Below are 22,291 nucleotides of genomic sequence, written 5' to 3'. Positions count from 1 at the left end.
ATTGGCCTTTGTCAAAAGAGTGCAGGGCGGTTTAACAACTTGGATATTATGAACACACTGTAAAACTGCAGAAAGAACATGAAAAGCAAAGATCTTCTCAGCTTGTTGGAAAAGCTGTTGAAAGAAACAGATATTTTTTGTAAGGATTTATATCTAAATTATATTAACTATTAAGAAATTTACCTCTATGCCAATAAATTAGCACAACCAAATGATAATGGGAGTCCTCCTTTGTGGCATTGTGCAAGTTCCACTGAAAGCGGCTACACTTTGAACGGAAAGGAGAGACTTCAATTTGCAGGCTTCCACATTATCTAGAATACTGAGCAACAAAAGTTTCAACCTCATGGGAGTATGTATGTGCAAATTCCCCCTAATTTCAGATAATTGTACCAGGCAGGGGGACTACTCTGAACAGCCACACATCCCACTCCTACGCTCTTGGTTGTGAGGAGACCTGAGCAGCCCCTATTGACAAATAACCTTCCCTGGTGATACAGTGAGCAGCTGAGGAAATGGTGTTCTATTCATAAGGTAAGGGTCTAACTGTGCACTAGGAGTTCCAATATGGCCCCTATACCTGGGCCTGTAGGTGTCATGCAGCGTGCATGGCTCTGGCACCAAAATTTGTGGATGCCCGACCCCTTCATGGGGAATTGTGTAGGTGCTTGGGTACCCAGGGCCCCATGGAGTTGGCATCTATGCTGTGCACTGATTTGTAGGACTATCTATGTTTTAAAAGTTTGGTATTTGTGCTTTTTTATTTTTTAAGAAGTATTTTTATTGTCTTTTGTATTTATCTTATTCCCGGGAAACCTTGTTATTTTATACAATGAGTTGCCTACAAATGTTCTAATAAAGAAAAAGGAATGTCTGCAAAAGGCTCATAACTCCAGATGAAATGTGCACAGACCCCAATTCCTAGGAGATTAGAGCTCAAAGTGTAGAGGGCTCATATTCAACTTTTCTATTTCATAAAGGCTGGTGTTTTTTCCTGCTCTTCCAGCTTCACCCTTTCTTAGGAGGACTCCAGTTTTTGAATACTTCCATGGGCAGCCTCAGATTGGATGAGAATGGGGAGATTCCATTCTACTATGACATTGAGAACTGGGTGATGTTTCCCAATAAGTCTCGTGTAAGAGTGCCGGTTGGGAGTATAGGGAGAGACCAATCTGCTGACATGAAGTTCACAATCAACTCACTAGCCATTGTGTGGCCCAAGTGGTCTGAGAAGGTATGGCATTCTACTTTATCCCACATGACATCTGTAATGGTCTAATCACTTACTGAATAATTCCAAGGGCACTTTGACTAGAGCCATTTGCACACCTGTTGGGGAGTAAGGGTTTATTGACACTTCCATTTGAGCCACAATGCGACTTACAGGTCCTGATCTGTTTTATGGTGTGTTTTTCTCCCAGCACTTTCCTGTGGAAACCTGATTGCCATTTGCTTTGATTCAGTGGTAAAATGTGGGTTTTCTTAGGGAAAGTACTGAGATAGACAGGAAGGAAGGAAGGAAGGAAGGAAGGAAGGAAGGAAGGAAGGAAGGAAGGAAGGAAGGAAGGAAGGAAGGACTGCTTTGACATGGAGCTTTAATGCATGGATCTGTGACTAGAAAGATGGCCCAAAAGGATGTGTGGATAAGCCCTAATCAGTGGAGTGTAGGATTTCCAAAGTCAGCCCAGGGGGTGAATGAGAATCATGTTCAGATTTCAGGAAGTAAAGAGTGGAAAGGAGAGCTCTTGCTACCTGGAATCGTGATGGCATCTCCTGGCCTGTGTTAACAACATGGTGACAGCATACTACCGTGCAGGGAGGGGTTGATTGGAAACTGAATGCCATACTCTTGACACCAAGGATTCCACCTTAAGCAATTAGCATTATTAGCAGCAGCAATGGCATTAATAGAGGGATGGGAGACAGAAGGTCTAAGAGGAAGAAGCTGTCGCAAGAGACTCTCCATTCTTTGCTAGGACTCAAAACACTTTGGAAAAAGAATAATAATGTAACCATAATTCAGGAGGCACTTTTTGAAATTGGAGTCTTCAGGTGGTGGTATGTTTAATTGCTGCTCCCGTTGTTGTGTCCCAGCTGCTGCCAACCTAGCAGTTCAAAAGCATACCAGGGTGAGAAGATAAATCAGTACTGCTACAACAGGAAGGTAAACAGAGTTTCTGTGCACTCTGGCAATCATCACAGTGTCCCATTGCACCAGAAGGGGTTTGGTCATGCTGGACACATGACCAGGAAAGCTGTCTCAGGATGGACGCCGGCTCCCTTGGCCTGAAAGTGGGGATGAGCACTGCATGCCACGGTCAAGTTTCACTGGATTTAACCATCTAGGGTTCCTTTGCCTTTACCTTCATGTATGTTTTATTGCTGCTGTTTTGTTATCACTGTCATTCTAGGGTTTTAAAATTGCTTTTTTAATATATACTTTTGCTTAGAATAAAGGTAAAGGTAAAAGAACTCCTGACCATTAGGTCCAGTCATGACTGATTCTGGAGTTGCAGCACTCATCTCGCTTTATTGGCCGAGGGAGCCAGCGTACAGCTTCCGGGTCATGTGGCCAGCATGACTAAGCCACTTCTGGCGAACCAGAGCAGCGCCCAGAAATGCCCTTTACCTTCACGCTGGAGCGGGTACCTATTTATCTACTTGCACTTTGACGTGCTTTTGAACTACTAGGTTGGCAGGAGCAGGGACTGAGCAATGGGAGCTCACCCCGTCGTGGGGATTCGAACTGTCAACCTTCTGATCAGCAAGTCCTAGGTTCTGTGGTTTAACCCACAGAGCCACCCGCGTCCCAACTTGCTTAGAATAGTCAGATATAATTGTCTGAAAAAAATTGTCTGAACACCAAAGATTTTTCCCTGCCACGTTGTCCTGCATCAAAATGCTTCCCTGGAAAAGTGCCTGGGGTCAGTGGGAATAGGGACCTTGTTAGGTCCATTCCAAACTCCAGAAATGAATGACATAGACACAAATAGTCCTGACACTTTCTGTTTGATTCATGTTCTCTATGTTTAGACTGTACCTAGCTCCAGGTGTACCAAAAGCTGTCAACCTGGATACGCCAAAGTGGTTCAAGAAGGAAAGCCCGTTTGCTGCTATGCTTGTGCCCCATGTGCAGAAGGGACCATCTCTGCTCAGGAAGGTGGGTGAATATAAACGGGAGCCCTTTTGAGAATAGAAATTGTGGAAACATTCACTTGGAGACACTTTCTGTGAAGAGTCAAAAGACAATTTTGATTGTGTCTCCTTTTTTGGCTTCTCTATTCATCTATGTTCATTCTAGGAAGTGGAAACAAAGAATGAAAAGGAAGCAATTGGTGGTCTACAAATTAATGATCATGGTGAGGGCATCATCAGTGGTCAAATATATTATTTATATAAGGTAAAACCATTTATATAAGGTAAAACCATGGAACAGGACAGTATAAATTCAGCAAAAGCTGTACAAGAAGCGTCTCTGTGGGAGGTCACTGCCTTTCAGCTTTACCTATATCGCAAGGTTGTTTGGGTGATAAAACTGAGAAACTTTTGAAAACCACCTCTATCATCATGGAGGAAGGCAACAGTATAAGCAGAAATATTAAATAAGCAAATGAAATAACCAATTTTCTCCACTCCCTTTTTAGACATTCTTTTTACCTGACACTCCCTTATATGGACATCATTCCCCCTAAAATGTAATAGAACATAGATGGTTATGGATTTAAATGATGCTAAAGCACTCCTTTTCCCTCCTCAGATGCAAAACATTGCACCAAATGTCGAGAAGATCAGCATCCAAACAAGGTTCAAGTTCAATGTGTTCCCAAACGTATCGCCTTCCTGACCTATGAAGAAACTTTGGGGAGTGTTCTAGCTTCCATTACTATCTTGCTGCTATTAATGACAAGCATTGTTTTAGGAATCTTCCTTAAGTACAAAGAAACGTCCATAGTCAAAGCCAATAACCGGGACCTCTCCTACATCCTCCTTGTCTCCCTCCTGCTCTCTTTTGCATCCTCCTTCCTATTCATTGGCCGGCCAAGGAAGGAGACCTGCCTTCTCCGACAAATGGTCTTCAGCATCATCTTCTCAGTTGCCGTCTCTTCTTTGTTGGCTAAAACCATCACTGTGGTGCTGGCCTTCATGGCCACCAAGCCAGGGAACAGAGTGAGGAGATGGCTGGGGAAAAGTCTGGCCAACGCTGTTGTCATTTCCTGTTCCAGTGTCCAAGTTCTCATCTGCACCACCTGGCTGAGTACCTCTCCCCCATTCCCAGAGTCTGACATGCACTCCCAGCCTGCAGAGATTATCCTGCAATGCAATGAAGGGTCTGTGGCCATGTTTTATGGTGCCCTGGGCTACATGGGCTTCCTGGCTGCTATCTGTTTTATGGTGGCTTTCCTAGCCAGGAGGCTGCCTGGGGCCTTCAATGAAGCCAAGCTGATCACCTTCAGCATGCTGGTCTTCTGCAGTGTTTGGGTGTCCTTTGTGCCCACTTACCTGAGCACCAAGGGGAAATACATGGTAGCCGTGCAGGTCTTCTCTATGTTGGCCTCCAGTGCTGGGCTTCTGGGCTGCATCTTCCTTCCCAAGTGCTACATCATTATACTGAGACCTGATCTGAACACAAAGGAGCACTTGACAACAAAAACCTAAAGATGGCAGCAGATTCTGCAGGCTATATAAAGGGATGGGTTTTGCTTAAAACAGAATATTAATCAGAAACAGTTGGTGTGAACTGAATTCAGGTGTGATAGAGGACCTTGGGACATGTAGTGGGCTTCAGGGTCCCTGTTGTTATTCTACAATAGGTACTTACATACTTTTACATAGCCTTTATCCTTTTCTTTTTTGCCAGGACTAGGTTCACTATATCTCTATCTATCTATCTATCTATCTATCTATCTATCTAGCTTGTATACTTGCTAAAAGTTGGTGATGATCCGTTGCTGTTGTTGAGCTGCCTGAAGATGCTTCCCTGGTGGGTTTTGAGGGCTTAGATTCTTGGAGGAGTCAAGATGCAATGTGGCCACCCAAGGAGGAGAAACATCTGAGCTTTATTGCAATATAAAAGAGGGACACTATTTTATCCTTTCTGGATTCTTAAAAGGGCAGCAAGGCTTGAAGTAATATAAATACTTCTAACATGGTGTGGTATTTTCCTGTTTCTTTCCCATTAAACATTCATTGTTGGGATGCAAAGTGTGGGTTCCACCAAATGCTCTTTTCAGAGTTCAAGCATTTATCAGGTTTTTCTTCCATGAGGATTTTCTGATGAAAAGTAACACTTGAGCTAAACCTGAAGTGACTTTCACCTTTGAAACATGAATACATTATTAAAGCAGTGTGACTATAATCAATAAGTTTTTGAAAGTTTCATCTCATTGGTTTATGTCGCTTTATTTCCTTTAAATGTACCATATTTTTGTTAGGATATTTCCGTTCCACCTTAAAAAGGGAGTAGGTTGTTGTGTCACAGCCTTCGTATTTCCTGTTCACAGGAAGTTTATGTTTTGTATATGCTTTCGTTTTCTCTCTGTGCCTGAGACATCGAAGCAGGCAGTCATGTTTTTTCTTTGTTCTGACCAACGCTGAATAAAGTTGTAAATAATGCTCTCCTGAGTGCATCTTTCGCTGTGTGAACTCTGCTGATAGAGCATGCACCAGTTCTTGGAATGTGGAAAGCTATTTCTGAGGCTTTTGTCGCTAATTGATTGATACTGCGTTTCTACGGGAGGTCGATGGATCGTCCGGCATCGGCGTGGGGCCATGATGGCTTTTGTCTCCCTGGCAGTATCCCAACAATTTTCTCATGTATAAGATGCTCCCATGTAGTAGTAGTAGTTGTAATAATAATAATAATAATTTTATTATTTATACCCCACCCATCTGGCTAGGTTTCCGCTGCTACTCTGGGTGGCTTAAAGCACTTAATAAATTGTAAAACATCAAACATTAAAAACGTATCTGTCTTCAAAAAGTCAGATGGATGACTGAAAGATGTGTGGCCTTTTCTCATTGTAAAGACATCAGTCATATCAATAGGACTGCTCATGAATTCTTTAGGAACAATGTGGAAAGTCACGCTCCATATTTGCACTCTGGAAAGGGAGTTTGCAAACCTGCGCAAACAACTTTCCCCTAGTGTTCTATTTTGATTATGTATTTTGAGGTTTTATATCTGATTTTATTCTGAGGACCGCCCTGACACCTGTGCGTGTAGGACGGTATATAACTTCAAATATAATACCACAATAATAATAACTTCTTGTTAATAACTTATAATAAGTTATTAACTTTCATTACCCAGCACATGGTTTCTCTGTTTATTATTTTCCAATACTGCCTTTTATCCAAGGCACCCAAGGAACTTTATAATCTTAAAATATAAACACCAATAGTACTGGAACTCAGAGGGTCTCAATTATTACCCTCCCACCAAATTCAGGATGATAACATGGGATCAAGGAGACGTTATGGTCTGTGCCTTAACTGAATTTATTTTTGCACTCCTAATCATTTTTCACAATGAAAATGAAAAATTATATTTAAAAAAATGGCACAGCCATCAGTATAGGCAATAAAGTAGCCTAACAAATCCAAGCGTCAAGAAAGAGAGCAGCAGGGAGGTAATCAGAATAGAGGAGATGTTCTTTCTTTTGGCTTTGACTATGGGAAAGTCAAGGTATTAGAAGAAGATTCCTAACACAATCTCTGTGGTTAAGGACAATAAGAGGGCAGGGGACATCAGGAGGATCCTAAATGCTCTCCATAAGTGAGGAAGCTGATTACCTTGGGTATATACTTATCCTTGGCCTTGTTTGGATGCTGATTTTCCAGACACTTGGTGCAATGCCCTGCATCTGCAAGGAACAGGAGTAATGTTTAATAGAGTTTTTCAGCTTTTTTAGCCAGGAAGCTTCCCGGGTCCTTCAATGAAGCCAAGCTGATCACCTTCAGCATGCTGGTCTTCTGCAGTGTTTGGGTGTCCTTTGTGCCCAAACCCCAGGAATCTCTGCACGTCCTTCCTGGTTCTAGGTGTCTTCCATTCCAGTACCGCCTGTACTTTGCTCGGATCCATTGATAATCCCTTGTCTGACAAACGGTACCCCAGGAATTCCACCTCTCTTGTATGGAACTGGCACTTCTCCAGTTTGACCCATAGCTGGTTCGCTTGTAACCTGCTTAGTACTTCCCGGACATCTCTGACATGCTGCTCCTCGTCCTCTGAGTAGACCAGCACGTTGTCTAAGAAAGGTACACAGTTCTTGTACAGCAAAGGTCCTAGAACGTGATGCATGAAAGATTGAAAGCATGCTGAGCCCCCCTGTAATCCAAAGGGCATAACGAGGTACTCGAAGGCCCCCAAGGGGCTAAACATGGTGGTTTTCCATTCATCCCCCTCCCTCATCCGTATCAGGTTGTACGCCCCCCTCAGGTCCAGCTTGGTAAAAATCTTTCCCTTCCTAACCCTGGTCAAAATGTCGTCAATTCTGGGCATGGGGAAGGCTACTGGTTCCGACACCGAGTTGACGGCCCTAAAGTCCACTACCAACCTGGGCTTATTCGTGTCTTTTTTGTCCACAAAAAACGCTGGACTGCCCCCCACCGCTCTCGACTCCCTAATGAAACCTCTCTTTAGGTTCTTGTCTATGAATTCCCTCAACTCCTGCATCTCTCTGTCCGACATGGCGTACAGTTTGCCCACTGGTAGCTGGGCTCCCGGGAGTAGGTTGATTTGACAGTCAAAGGGTCTATGAGGGGGCAGTCTATCTGCTTCCTTCTCACTGAAGACGTCACTCAGGTCGGCGTATTGCCGTGGTATTTCTCCCTTTTCCCCCACCGCCATCCCTGCCAGACTTGCCATGGCCAACCCCGGGTTTCCTCTTCCCTTGCAGTGCTCCAAGCAATGAGCTGACCCGAAAGAGACCGTCCGCTGGTGCCATCCAACTAGCAGGTCATGTAGTGCCAGCCAGCTCATTCCCAATATGATGGGAGGTCCCGCTAGGGTGGCTACATGAAATGCAATGACTTCCACGTGCCTTGCCACCCTCATTGTCATGGGGACCATCTGTTGGGTTACTTCTCCTCCCAGAAGTTCCCTCCCATCAATCATAGTGACCTGCAAAGGACGACTTAAGGGCAGCGTCTGTATCTGATGCTCTGATGCAAATTCCTTACTCATGAAATTGCAAGAGCTGCCTGAGTCTAACAAGGCTTTTATCGTGAGTGGATGTCCGTTGGGTAGCTCTAGCACCACCTCTATGGTGAGGGCCGCTCGGGGGGGTTCAGGCTTGGGCACATTCACTGATCCTTGGCCTGGCTGCTGTGCCCTGTCGCTGGCAGCCAGGCGTTGGCTTTTACCTGCTCCTTAACCCCCTCCTCCTCACTCCCAACAGCCCCCACCATTCCTTGCCATGCCTTCCTTTGAGGGCAGACCCTGGCAAAATGTCCTGGCTGTTGGCAGAGGAAACACTTTTTGGCGCTCTTCCCCTCCTTCTTCCGCCCTTCATTGAAATTTGAAGTTCCCCTCGCGCGCGCGCCTCCAATTTCCATCAGTTCCACTGGCGGGGAAGGTTGCTCTGGCATCTCAGGAATGCGGAAATCATTCCAACGCTCTGCTCTCCCTTCCCGCTTCTCCTGAGCCCTCGCCTCCTGGCGCGCCCCAATCGCAAGCGCCGCCTTGGTCAGCTGATCCATGGACTCCGGACGGGGCGCGCGGGAAAGTTCATCTTTCACCACTGGGGCTAGGCCTTCTTCAAACAACATTTGTATCGGGTCCGAAGCCAGGTCCCAACCCAGTTTGTGTATGAGCATGGTAAATTGCGCCCAATACTCTTGGACTGATTGATTTCCCTGTTTGCATGCCATCAACTGACTGCGTACCACGCCCTGTTCAATCTGGCTGGAAAACATCAAGTCCATCGTGATAAAGAATTTCCTCAAGTCCATCAAAGCATCATTATTCGATGCCATCAGGGGTCTAACCCATTCTCTAGCCCCCCCCTCGAGGTGTGCAATCACAAAAGCCACCCTCGCCTCCTCATCGGCAAAGTCATCGTACTGCAGGTTCAGGGCATACTGCATCTCTGTCTTAAAGGCTTGGTAGTTTCTTGGGTCACCCCCGAATTTCTGCACCAACCCCGGTACCTTCCTTGCAATGGGGGTGGGTTTCCCCTGTGCATCCTGAGCTCTCCTTTCATCGAGCCGCGCCGTTAGCAGAGCCAGCTGGTGTTCCAAATCTCTGTTTCTCTCCTCCAGAGTTGGTCCTCCTCCAGCTCCCCCCGCTCCTCCGGCTCCGGTTGGGTTGCTCATGATGCCTTTCCTTCGCACAAGCAGCGTCAGCGACTGACGGATTGCTGTAATGGGATAAGGGGGCTGCTTGTACGTAAGCGCTTACTCTCTCAGAGTTTTGTAATCAGTTTCAAAACTCTCCCTCTCCGCGGAGCCATCGGTGCATGACTGCCTTAATCGCTGGCAGAATCCGTTAGTGGGCGCTTCCGGAATTTCTTCCAACATAAGAGTTCCTCGACAGAAACTCTACGCCTTGATTCTCTACGTGACAGCTTCCTGCACAGAGTAGGCGTCCCAAGGGGAGGTCCTGAGCTCTCCCCGCTGTTCTCACTGGAAGCGTCTCGGAGCCGTTACTCCGACTCGGTTTCCACTGAAACTCTCCCTCTCCCCCTGCTGGTTCCCTCCTCAGCATCCGAGGGTCTCCTAGCATCCTGGAGCCCCTCCACCAACTGAAGCTCCGATGGCAGTTCCCTGACACGTATATTGAGGTTTTATATTCTGGTTTCATTCTGTGAACCGCCCTGAGACCTGAGACCATAGGATGGTATATAAATTCAATAAATAATAATAATACTAATAACTTTTGTGAAACAACTTGTTAACTTTCATTATGCATGAGTGAATGCACCTCTGTTCTCCAGAATATGGTTTCTCTGTTTATTATTTTTCTATACTGCCTTTTATCCAAGGCACCCAAGGAAGTTTATAATCTTAAAATATTAACAACAATAGTACTGAAACTCAGAGGGTCTCAATTAACACCCTCCCACCAAATTTGGGATGATAACATGGGATCATGGAGAGGTTACATGACACCAAAGAGGTCTGTGCCTTTACTGAATTTATTTTAGCACTCCTAATCAATTTTCACAATGAAAATGAAAAATTATACTTAAAAAAATGGCCCAGCCATCAGTATAGACAATAAAGTAGCCTAACAAATCCAAGCATCAGACTGCTATAGAAATGAAATGAATTAGAAAACAAAACTGTGCAAAATGAGTCTGGGTGACCCCAGATGAAAACTGCATAAAGACTAGTGTTGTTGAACAGATACATACTGGGATCAGGCAGTGGTACAACAGCATATGTCAAACATTATGCCCAAATGAACATTATGAATTCTTTTTCATCATTCAGGATTTAGGTGAAAGGAAAAAAACATTTGTGTATGTGGAGTTCCTGACTTTTGTGCTGGACATCAATTATTACAATGTAAAAGCATGTTAAAAATCAGATGCCTTCTTTAGTTTTCGTTGCTCCTTTGTATTCAGACTAGGCCTGAGTACAATAATGTAGCACTTGGGAAGGAAGATGCAGCCCAGAAGCCCAGCACTGGAGGCCAACATAGAGAAGACCTGCACAGCGACCATGTACTTCCCCTTGGTGCTCAGGTAGGTGGGAACAAAGGACACCCAAACACTGCAGAAGACCAGCATGCTGAAGGTGATCAGCTTGGCTTCATTGAAGGACCCAGGCAGCTTCCTGGCCAGGAAAGCCACTGTGAAACAGATGGCAGCCAAGAAACCCATGTAGCAGAGGGAACTATAGAACAGGGCAATGGATCCTTCATTGCATTGCAAGACAATCTCTCCAGCGTGGGAGTGCAGGTCAGACTCTGGGAACGGTGGAGAAAGTCCCAACCATAAGGTGCAGATAGCAACTTGGACAGTGGAACAAGAAATGACAATGGAGTTGGCCAAACTCTTTCCCAGCCATCTCCTCATCCTGTTCCCTGGCTTAGTGGCCAGGAAGGCCAGCACTACAGTGATGGTTTTAGCCAACACAGAAGAGACAGCAGCTGAGAAGATGATGCTGAAGACTGTTTGTCGGAGAAAGCAGGTAATTTTCCTTGGCTGGCCTATGAAGAGGAAGGAGGACAGAAAGGAAAGCAGGAGGGATACAAGGAGGATGTAGGAGATGTCCCTGTTGTTGGCTTTGACTATGGGAGTGTCAAAGTATTTGATGAAGATTCCTAGCACAATCACTGTGGTCAAGGACAATAAGAGGGCAAAGGAAGTTAGGAGGATCCCCAAGGATTCTCCATAAGCGAGGAAGACGGTTATCTTGGGTACACATTTATACTGGGCCTTGTTTGGATGGTGATCTTCTAGACACTTGGTGCAATGCTCTGCATCTGCAAAGAGGAAGAGTAATGTTTAATAGAGCTTTTCAGTGGGTTCAGCCAAGGCCCTGAGCCATATCCACCCTATTTGACATGAGCCAACAGTGTGACGCGGCAGCTAAAAAAGCCAATGCAATTCTGGGCTGCATCCATAGGAGTATAGCATCTAGATCAAGGGAAGTAATAGTGCCACTGTATTCTGCTCTGGTCAGACCTCACCTGGAGTACTGTGTCCAGTTCTGGGCACCACAGTTCAAGAAGGACACTGACAAACTGGAACGTGTCCAGAGGAGGGCAACCAAAATGGTCAAAGGCCTGGAAACGATGCCTTATGAGGAATGGCTAAGGGAGCTGGGCATGTTTAGCCTGGAGAAGAGGAGGTTAAGGGGTGATATGATAGCCATGTCCAAATATATAAGAGGATGTCACATAGAGGATGGAGAAAGGTTGTTTTCTGCTGCTCCAGAGAAGCGGACACGGAGCAATGGTTCCAAACTACAAGAAAAACGATTCCACCTAAACACAGTGGCGTAGCGTGGGTTGTCAGCACCCGGGGCAAGGCAAGTAATTTGCACCCCCTAACCCATGGATTTGCGCCCCCTAACCCCCAGATGTTGCGCCTGGTGCGGCCGGCACCCCTGCACCCCCCACGCTATGCCACTGCCTAAACATTAGGAAGAACTTCCTGACAGTAAGAGCTGTTCGACAGTGGAATTTGCTGCCAAGGAGTGTGGTGGAGTCTCCTTCTTTGGAGGTCTTTAAGCAGAGGCTTGACAACCATATGTCAGGAGTGCTCTGGTGGTGTTTCCTGCTTGGCAGGGGGTTGGACTCGATGGCCCTTGTGGTCTCTTCCAACTCTATGATTCTATGATTCTATGATTGTGTTGCCATTCAGGTTGTGTTGAGACAGTCACATATCAATATGGGTCAGGTTGGGTGGCCCAGTGTAATCTGGCTGTTTCTGTGGAGAAAGCCACTTTGCAAAGCAACATTGGTCCGATCTATGACTCCTCTCAACAGCTGTTGAGCATATGCATCAATTGTATGGTGTATAGGGGCTCATTCCAAGTGGCGTTCCTGCAAAAAAGTCACATATGAAGGGGCACCCTGCAAAACAGACCCTGCTGCTTTTGGTTGGGTAGGACAGAAGGAGGCAAACTGTCTACTTCCTTGCCTCCAACCATCCGTATACTGTTTTTAATTAGAATGGGGGTTTTTTATTCTAAAAAGTTCTCCCGGTATGCTCCACGGAGAGCCTCAAGGTCCATAAATAGCAACACCCTAGTGGTCCCGGGCCCTAAGGACGTTAGATTGGCTTCAACCAGAGCCAGGGCCTTTTCAACTCTGGCTCCGGCCTGGTGGAACGCTCTGCCTCATGAGACCAGGGCCCGGCAGGATCTGATTTCTTTCTGCAGGGCCTGTAAGACAGAGTTGTTCCGCCTGGCCTTTGGCTTGGAGCCAATTTGATTCCCTCCCCCTTTTTCCTTTTTCTTTCTCCTCCTGTGATGAGGCTGCATTTTAATATTTTAATGTTTCAATATTTTAATGTTGTATTTTAATCTTGATTTTAAGTTGTATTCATTCAACTTGTTTTTGTTATTGCTTGTTAGCCACCCTGAGCCCGGCCTTGGCTGGGGAGGGTGGGATATAAATAAAAATTATTATTATTATTAAATATTAACTAATCTGTGAACTAATTCAAGATTGGATCTAAGGTGGGTGTGGGTGGGTTCATCAGGTTGGCCTCTAGCTTATCAGGCCAATGAGGGGGGCTGTTTTGTGGCTATGGGGTGTATCAGGGAACTATGCTGAGGCCTAATAATCTACCGTAGTTCCATAACAGACTTCTGTAAAACATGCACATCTGGATTCAGAATTTATACCAAAGAGCATGAAAAGGCAAGTGGCTGTGAGATGACAACATGTAGTAAGGCTGAGGAGCAGGGGTGGCTGGGAGGCATTTAGTGATTTAGGTATTTCTATCAGACTTTTCAAAGAAGCTTAATTCACACACACACACACACACACACACACACACACAAATGTGCGAGAGAAATACAGTGAGACCTTAGTCCTCAAACTTAATCCATTTCAGTAATCCATCCGACTCCTGAAATGTTTGAGAACCAAGGCATGGTTTCTGATTGGCGCAGGCGCCCCAGAAACAATAGCCGACAACTGCATTAGACATTTGGCTTCTGAAAAACGTTCAAAAACCGGAACACTTACTTCCAGGTTTTTGGCGTTTGGGAGCCAATTTGTTCGTCAACTAAGCCGTTCGAGAACCAAGGTTCCACTGTACAAGTATATAGAGGCATCACCTTCTCCAGAGAATTGAGGGGACCTGATGCAACATCCTAAACATTGGGGGGTGGCCCCCTCAAAAAAAGATTGGGGCCCCACAGTGTTTCAGCTCCCCGGAGCCTTGAAAGTATATATCAAAACAATAGCATGAACACAATTAAAAATACAAAATTCCAATGAAATATATGAAACTTAGGAAACAGGAAGCCCATCACTTAAGCTCCCAGTCAAAAGTGACCTTGTGGGTCATCCATTTCACCTCCTGCCTAAATCAAGAATTCTACTGTACTTGAAGCATACTAGCCCATCCTGCCTTGAAATGCTTTTAGAAGATGCCTGACTGGATTCTTCCCCAAGGGCTTCCCTTTATGCTGGTGTTTCCCACCTTCCTGAGTGGAGATCGTCCCTTTTGCACAGGGAATGCAGTCATAGCAGCAGATTGGTTTTCCTTCCTGAATCACTTTGACAAATCCAGGTTCACAACTTTCCACACACCTGGAAGTAGGAAGTGTCTAAGCATAAAGACAAGGCGAGTCAATGAAAACGTGTTCAGGGTAATGTAACAATGTAAATAAGGCGTAGGGTTGGGATGGGCCTAACTGGACCTTTAGCCCCATGTTCAACTTGAGCCTTGCATTTTTAAAGTATAGTAAGTTTAATGCGAATTTTGCAATTAAATCGAACCCTGCAAGGCTGAAACAACCACCACGTTGCTTGAGACACAATATGTTGCACGGTAACATAAAACTGGGTCTTCTCTGTTGCACACCCCAGCTGTAAGAATAGATCAGGGGTCAGCAAAATTTTTCAGCAGGTCCTTCAGACCTTGTGGGGGGCCGAACTATTTTTTTTGGGGGGGAGGGAGAACAAATTCCTATGCCCCACAAATAACCCAGAGATGCATTTTAAATGAAAGGACACATTCTACTCATGTAAAAACACCAGGCAGGCCCCACAAATAACCCAGAGATGCATTTTAAATGAAAGGACTCATTCTACTCATGTAAAAAACATGCTGATTCCTGGACTGTCTGTGGGCTGGATTTAGAAGGCGATTGGGCCGGATCCAGCCCCTGGGCCTTAGTTTACCTACCCATGGAATAGATGTTTCTGTCAGTTTGCATTTCTTAGTACAGAAAGTATTGATCTGATGTGTAGAGATCTTTCCTTTTCTAATTAATTCAAGAGGGTTCTGGGTGAAAGAAACAAGCAGAAGGTTCGTGATGTTTGGGTTATTCCTTCAGAGAAGCTGAGTACAGCTGGCTTAAACTGGTTCTGTTATCTCTTTCAGTCAAGGTAATGCTGACTATAAAAGTAGGGCCAGAAGGAGTCTAGGTTTCACTCTCTCTTTCCATCTCTTTTTCTTCTGGTGTGGTGTTCTGTATACAGTGCTACCTCGGGTTAAGAACTTAATTCGTTCTGGAGGTCTGTTCTTAACCTAAAACTGTTCTTAACCTAAAATACCACTTTAGCTAATGGGGCCTCCCGCTGCCTCCTCGCCGCCGCTGCCGCACAATTTCTGTTCTCATCCTGAAGCAAAGTTCTTAACCCAAGGTACTATTTCTGGGTTAGTGGAGTCTGTAACCAGAAGCGTCTGTAACCTGAAGCGTCTGTAACCCGAGGTACCACTGTATCGTACACTTATAAAAGCTTAAGGAACATACAATGAAAAGAAATATATGATTGCCCCCCACCCACCTGATTGAACCACTTTGGCCACACAATGGCATCCTGGTCGATGGTGCACTTCAGGTCTGGCGATCCCTGTCTGTCAATACTCCCAAACTTCACTCTGAGTATGGACCTATTGGGGAACACCACCCAGTTTACAATGTCCAGGTCAGCTACCAGCTCCCCGTTCTCATCCAAATACACTAACTCCATGGAAGCATTGTAGAACTGGGAATTTCCTAGGAAAGGATGGAGCTAGAATGTTAGAGAAAAGAGCAGCATTTAGAACATGGGAAAGGACACTGACTGTCCATTTCTGCCCATTTCATGCTTGGAGCAGCTCTGATTTGGGGCTGGTTGCAGACTCAAGTAGCTCAGTCAATTATGGTTCTCTCGGTTTCTCATTTTTTCCAATCTTGAATTCCGTTCTCCATGTACTTCATCCAGCTTCATCAGCATTTTAGTGCCCATTTCTTCTAATGGACACTTCTTTGTATGTGCGTTTGGCTAATATATACACACTACGATATATACTTTCTCTAGTATATTCATTTTTTATGCACACCTGCCCCAATATAAGCATTTTTCTAAGCACTGGTTGGAGAACTGCATCAAACAAAAACTAATAAAAGTGGGGATCTCAAAGGATGGCTGTGCTTCCCTTCTTGAATTGTTTCTGAAAGAATAGATTAGGTAAAATCTATTAAATCAAACTGAAACAAGTTTCTAATATGGACTCACAGCACACACTCTCCCTCAAAGCTGTGTGCTTGGTGGAGAGAGTGGGGTGCCAGAACATAGCCAGGTGGGTATTGCCTGGTATGGAGAAGGAAGGAAGGCTTAGAGAGAGCCTGAGGAATGTTATCTCCCCTGCCCAAAAGAACTCCAGGTAACAGGAGTGATTGGGACTTGTTACCAGAAGGGTTGTGTCCTCTGAGGCCAGTGTAACGAAGCAAAAATTGGAACAGAAACTGGGTTTGCAATTTTTCACTTTACCACTCCACATTCTCTAGTGATGAGGAGCTCTCTATGTCCTAAACCAGGGATTCGCAAACTTTTTCAGACTGTCTATGATGGAAAAGAAAATACCGTACCTGCCATGGCTGTAGCTTTTGAACTTCCAGTCTCTCCCTCACCCTTTGCTTAGATCTAGATGAATATGCAGCATTTAGGGCATGTGCCACGGTTTGGACAGCATTGTAGATTCTGTGGCAGTCCAGAGAAAGGCTTCTTTGCAGATCATCTTGGGGCAGCAGCACTTCCGGTTTCTCTCTCTCTCTGCATCTTGTCCAGCCTTTCACTGACAACGCATCCTTTAAATAGGAACAACGAAAAGCTTTGTCCCAAAACTGCTTGATAGCAAAGAAAAAGGGCTCAAAGTCATCATATTTGGTCCTTTCATTTGTCTCAATAAAGAAGGAAAAAATACCACGGATTTGTTGGGAAGATAAGCCACTGTACATCAACTCCAAGGAGACGTCCCACATAGCTGTTGTGATCCAGATTTTCCCAACGAGGGATTTCATCTCAAGAGCATTTTGTACAATTAGCATTCCATCTAAGAAATAAGTCATCTCTGCATAGTAAACAAATACATGGACTTGTCTCCACTTGAGGAATGGAAACAAATCCGTCCATATTGTATTTGTATTCAGTCCTTGGATGGCTAGTGAGATGACAACGCAAACATCACTTCGGGTGAGCACAGGTGTCAAGGTCTTCATGAACCTCTCTCCATCGTCAGTGTCTGGAGCAATGAGACCAATCAATGTCCATCTGAAGTGACGGAGTAGCTTGACAATCCCTGGGTACTGGGCTTCTTCTTTGGGGACCATCCGGTAGAAAAAAGGATACTGCTTCTTATCATTTAGAACATTAGAGACAAAAGCATAACTCACCTGGGAAGGAATGAGAGATTTGTGACTCATTTGAGTTCAAATCAAGGCCCAAATATTTCCAACCCCTGCACTGGAATAATATTAGAAACATAGAATTGTAGAATTGGATGGGACCTTGAGGGTCATCTAGTCCAACCCCTGCAATGAAGGAATCTCAACTAATGTATCCTTGACAGATGGCCAGCCAACCTCAGCTAAAAAAACCCCAAAGAAGGAGAGCCCACTGTCTTCCAAGGGACTCCATTCTACTGTCAAACAGCTCCTACTTTCAGAAAGTTATTCCTAATGTTCAGTTGGAATCTCCCTCATTGGTTTGGCTTCTACCACCTGGAGCAGCAGAAAGCAAGCTTCTCCATCTTCTATATCCTTTAGATATTGGAGGATGGCTATCATATTGAAATAATCATACATAAGCATCATATCGGAATGTCTAAAAGAGCTTGCGTATGTAATCTCAGAGCCTCTGTCTATAATCTTTGAGAATTCTTGGAGAACAGGTGAGGTCCATGCAAAATGGAGGTGGGCAAATGTTGTCCCCATCTTCAAAAAGGAGGTAACTGTGAGGAGAACCTGAGCTTACAGGGTTAAACAGCTCAGAGTGTACGCCCTGCCTACCATTTGGAGGGGGGGAGAGATTTTGCGTCATATCCGAGAATCTCCAGCCTTTGTTCTTTCTCTCTACTTTTGAGGAGAGTGGACGTGTTTTCACGATGCTGTTCGACAATGGATAGTTTCTGCTTAAATAAAACTGCTTTTAGCTGCTAAGATCCTGAGTGGACTTTATTTAAGCACACTGAAGGAAAGCATTTGAATTTTGCAGCTTTCTCTGACCGCTGCCGAACTCTGCGTGTTGCTCAGAGCCTTTGGAATGTGGCTTTTGAAGCCCGGAGGCCTGGCTGGTAGCTGCGCAGCCGAAGCGGGCTGGACACCAAGGCTTATCTGAGCAATAAATCTTCAGTGACTACCAACCAGTAGGCATGACATTGATACCAGGGAAGGTCCTGAAACAGATAATTCAACAATCTGTCTGTGAGCATTTAAAAAAGGATGCTGTGATTACTGAGGTAACTGTTAGGGTGAATTTGTAACTGGTTTACTATCCAAACCCAAAGAGTGCTCATTTATAGTTCTTCATCATCCTGGAAAAAAGTAACAAGTAGGGTGCTGCAGGGTTCTGTCCTGGGCCTGTTGTTGTTCAATATCTTTATAAATGACTTGGATGAAGGAATTGATGGAGTGCTCATCCAATGTGTAAATAGGAGAACTAGGCCCAAACTAACAAAATGAATTTCAATAGCAACAAATGTAAGGCTCTGCACTTAAGCAAGAAGAATCAGCTGCACAAATATAAGATGGAGGACACCTGACTTGCTAGTAGTACATGTGGAAAGGATCTGGGGTAGCTTGTGATCTTAGTAGACCACAAGCTTAACACGTAACAACAGTAGGATGCAGCAGCAAAAAAGCTCATGCTATTCTCGGCTGCATCAACAGAAGTATAGTGTCCAGATCAAGGAAAGTAATAGTACCACTCTATTCTGCCTTGGTCAAACCACACCTGGAATACTGTGTCCAATTCTGGGCACCACAAATTAAGAAGGATGTTGACAAGCTGGAACATGGGCAGAGGAGGGTGGCCAAGATGACCAAGGGTCTGGAAACCAAGAAATGGTTGAAGGAGCTGCATATGTTAAGTCTGGAAAAGAAGAGACTGAGAGGAGATATGATAGCCATCTTCAAATATCTCAAGGGCTGTCACATGGAAAATGGAATGAGCTTGGCTCTTTACTTAATGTCCACCCCCCCCCAAACACTAAAGCTGGTATAAATGGAAAAATAATGTCTGATGGCATTTTGATGAGGATAATGCCATGTGGATGTTGAAAAACATGTATGAGCAACATCAAGTCCATCATAAAATGTTGTATGGAAGCATCCATAGTCTTGTTTTGAAATTGTGCGAAAATATATATGAGTAGAGATGACTAGGTGAGAGAAGAAAGATAGGTTTCTGTCCTCCAAGAGCAGTGAAATCTATTTCAATTCACCAACAATTATCTGTTTTAAAAAGTATCTCTTTCCAGCATCACTTTGAATATACATCCCACCCATTTGTTGCATCCCCTAGATTTAGGCTCAGCCAGCAAATGCCCCACCTGTTTCCATTCCTACCTGTGGAATTTTATATGTGCCCAGCAAGCTTGAAATCCAGATGGAGTTTTGAGAGCCAGCCCCTTCCAAAACAGTGAATACATTAGTCTGTCTACCACAGTTGTAGTTTGGAATATTTGCCTGCCCAGGAGACAGCAGGTCCAGCAAGGCATCATAGGTCACCCTTCCATCAAAAAAGTTCTCATGGATGCTGTAGCCCAGGGTGATGTTGGGTAAGAGATTGGGATTCCGATTGATCTCTTGGGTGGAAAACACAAAGGACAAAAGCTGCCAGTATTTTGTGGTTCCTTTCCTACAAAAATGTACATATCAGACCATCCTTGAGCATTCAGTGAACATATCTTATTTAACTCTGGCTGTTTTACAAGCTTTTACAGATAAGAGGAGTTTGGATTTGATATCCCGCTTTATCACTACCCAAAGAAGTCTCAAAGTGGCTAACATTCTCCTTTCCCTTCCTCCCCCACAACAAACACTCTGCGAGGTGAGTGGGGCTGAGAGACTTCAGAGAGATGTGACTGGCCCAAGGTCACCCAGCAGCTGCATGTGAAGGAGCGGAGACGTGAACCCGGTTCACCAGATTACAAGTCTACCACTCCTAACCACTACACCACACTGGCTCCCTCTTGATGATTCACCCTCTTGCCAACATTTTATTTTCTTAACTTTCCATTTCCCTGACCATTGTCTCCTACATTTGTTCTCATTATATAGGACGCATGCATAGAATCATAGAATCATAGAGTTGGAAGAGACCACAAGGGCCATCGAGTCCAACCCCCTTCCAAGCAGGAAACACCATCAGAGCACTCCTGACATATGGTTGTCAAGCCTCTGCTTAAAGACCTCCAAAGAAGGAGACTCCACCACACTCCTTGGCAGCAAATTCCACTGTCAAACAGCTCTTACTGTCAGGAAGTTCTTCCTAATGTTTAGGTGGAATCTTCTTTCTTGTAGTTTGGAACCATTGCTCCGTGTCCGCTTCTCTGGAGCAGCAGAAAACAACCTTTCTTCCTCCTCTATGTGACATCCTTTTATATATTTGAACATGGCTATCATATCACCCCTTAACCTCCTCTTCTCCAGGCTAAACATGCCCAGCTCCCTTAGCCGTTCCTCATAAGGCATCGTTTCCAGGCCTTTGACCATTTTGGTTGCCCTCCTCTGGACACGTTCCAGTTTGTCAGTGTCCTTCTTGAACTGTGGTGCCCAGAACTGGACACAGTACTCCAGGTGAGGTCTGACCAGAGCAGCATACAGTGGCACTATTACTTCCCTTGATCTAGATGCTATACTCCTATTGATGCAGCCCAGAATTGCATTGGCTTTTTTAGCTGCCGCGGCACACTGTTGGCTCATGTCAAGTTTGTGGTCAACCAAAACTCCTAGATCCTTTTCACATGTACTGCTCTCAAGCCAGGTGTCACCCATCTTGTATTTGTGCCTCTCATTTTTTTTTGTCCAAGTGCAATACTTTACATGCAATGGAGTCTAGTGTACTCTACAGTGCAGATCAAGCGAAGTCATAGCAACTGCACGCTCATGCGCACACATGAGCTTACTTGCCCCTCCCCCAATATTTTATTCAAGTTGGCACCCCTGCTTACAATGTGAAAAATGAATAACTGCAACATAATAAAACAATGAAGAAAAACAAAAAAATTGCAACCATACGGAACCATTTCTGCATAAATCACAATATCTAAAATCAAGATGTAAAAAAAAACCCAACAGCAACATCCCCTGCTCCCACAACAACCCTGCCAAACAACACTGCAGCCCAAGTCTGTTCAGCATCCTCAGCTTTTGTAGCTGGTATTGAAGCAAAGAGGTACCTGCGAAGTGTTTTTTAAAATAAGATCAGCCAGACAGCAATGGAGAATAAGAAGGTGAGGTTTATTGCCAGGCAATAAGGTACCCAGTTGGAATATTTTCCAAAGAACTGGGACCTCGATTGACAGAAATCCAGAGGTCTTTATACCTGAGCAGAACACAGCAAATCATTGATCATGAGACAATCATGAAAGATTCACAATATTGTCAGCGAGAATCAGCCAATCAGCAAGCGGTTGTCACACTACCTGACCCCCGGTCAAGCCTTGGTCAGCACCGGATTCTAGTTCTGCTTTCCGATGCTCGCAGTGACACTCTGTCTAACCTTTCCCCCAATTATGACAGGACATGGAGCTCGGACATTTTGTGGTTTTGCTCTTCCTGTTCTGTGGATTAATTTAGCCTGTATCTGAGGGGATTTTGTACCAGAATCTCTGATTCACGTCTTTTCCCCTTGTCCGGGGTGCGCAGATGTTTAGGGGAAAGGTCGCTCCTACTTTGCTGTTTCAAGCAGTTTTGCAGTTTGCCAAAGCACAGCTTCCCTTATGATTCAAAATGGGTTATAAAGTACTGTAATCCTTGATTATGTGTAAGCATATATTGATATATTGATTATATTGGTTTCTGATAACTGATTATGTGGATAGCATAGGGGTAGCCCTTCTCCCTTGCCTCAGTATCAGTCAACACCCAACCACCTGGCCAGGTGCGAAGAAGATAGGAAGGAAGGGAGCAAATGATAGGAAGCAAAGCACCTCCACAAAATGGCTTACCAAAGAAAGCTGGTAGAGGGAGTGCTCTTGAAGCTATGAGCTCGAAATAAAGTATTTGTGGCAGAGATGACCCCGCTGATGAGGTGGTCTCCTGGCCTGTAATAATTAGCTGAGTCTATTCCATCCCTTTTCAAAGTAAGAGGGCACCTTGTCTTTTGTATCACGCAGCCTGCGTAAGGCAGTAGCAGCAGCAGAACCAGGGCCATTCTGGGTCTTCCTGG

The 22,291-nt window shown here is 44.8% G+C and overlaps 2 protein-coding genes across 2 annotated transcripts; one reads left to right on the top strand and one right to left on the bottom strand.

The window, feature by feature from the left end:
- Nucleotides 1-948: 948 nt before the first annotated feature.
- On the top strand, nucleotides 949-4,771 carry LOC310837792 (vomeronasal type-2 receptor 26-like). The gene is made up of 3 exons (XM_083724925.1): nucleotides 949-1,234; nucleotides 3,034-3,160; nucleotides 3,758-4,771. Exons 1-3 carry the CDS (start codon nucleotides 1,049-1,051, stop codon nucleotides 4,654-4,656), a joined length of 1,212 nt encoding a protein of 403 aa, XP_083581051.1. The 5' UTR covers nucleotides 949-1,048; the 3' UTR covers nucleotides 4,657-4,771.
- A 5,531-nt stretch (nucleotides 4,772-10,302) lies between these two features.
- LOC310839534 (vomeronasal type-2 receptor 26-like) lies at nucleotides 10,303-22,276 on the bottom strand (the record flags this gene model as incomplete). Its single annotated transcript, XM_083728171.1, has 6 exons — nucleotides 10,303-11,431; nucleotides 14,109-14,235; nucleotides 15,422-15,649; nucleotides 16,489-17,292; nucleotides 19,465-19,756; nucleotides 22,071-22,276. The coding sequence occupies 6 exons, from the start codon at nucleotides 22,274-22,276 to the stop codon at nucleotides 10,521-10,523; spliced, it is 2,568 nt and encodes an 855-aa protein (XP_083584297.1). The 3' UTR covers nucleotides 10,303-10,520.
- Nucleotides 22,277-22,291: the final 15 nt, after the last annotated feature.

This window comes from Podarcis gaigeae (assembly GCF_964106915.1).
Source record: "Podarcis gaigeae genome assembly, chromosome: 2".
Taxonomy (NCBI): Eukaryota; Metazoa; Chordata; class Lepidosauria; order Squamata; family Lacertidae; genus Podarcis; species Podarcis gaigeae.
The sequence above is the reverse complement of the archived record's forward strand: the minus strand, read 5'-3'. Positions and strand labels throughout refer to the sequence as shown.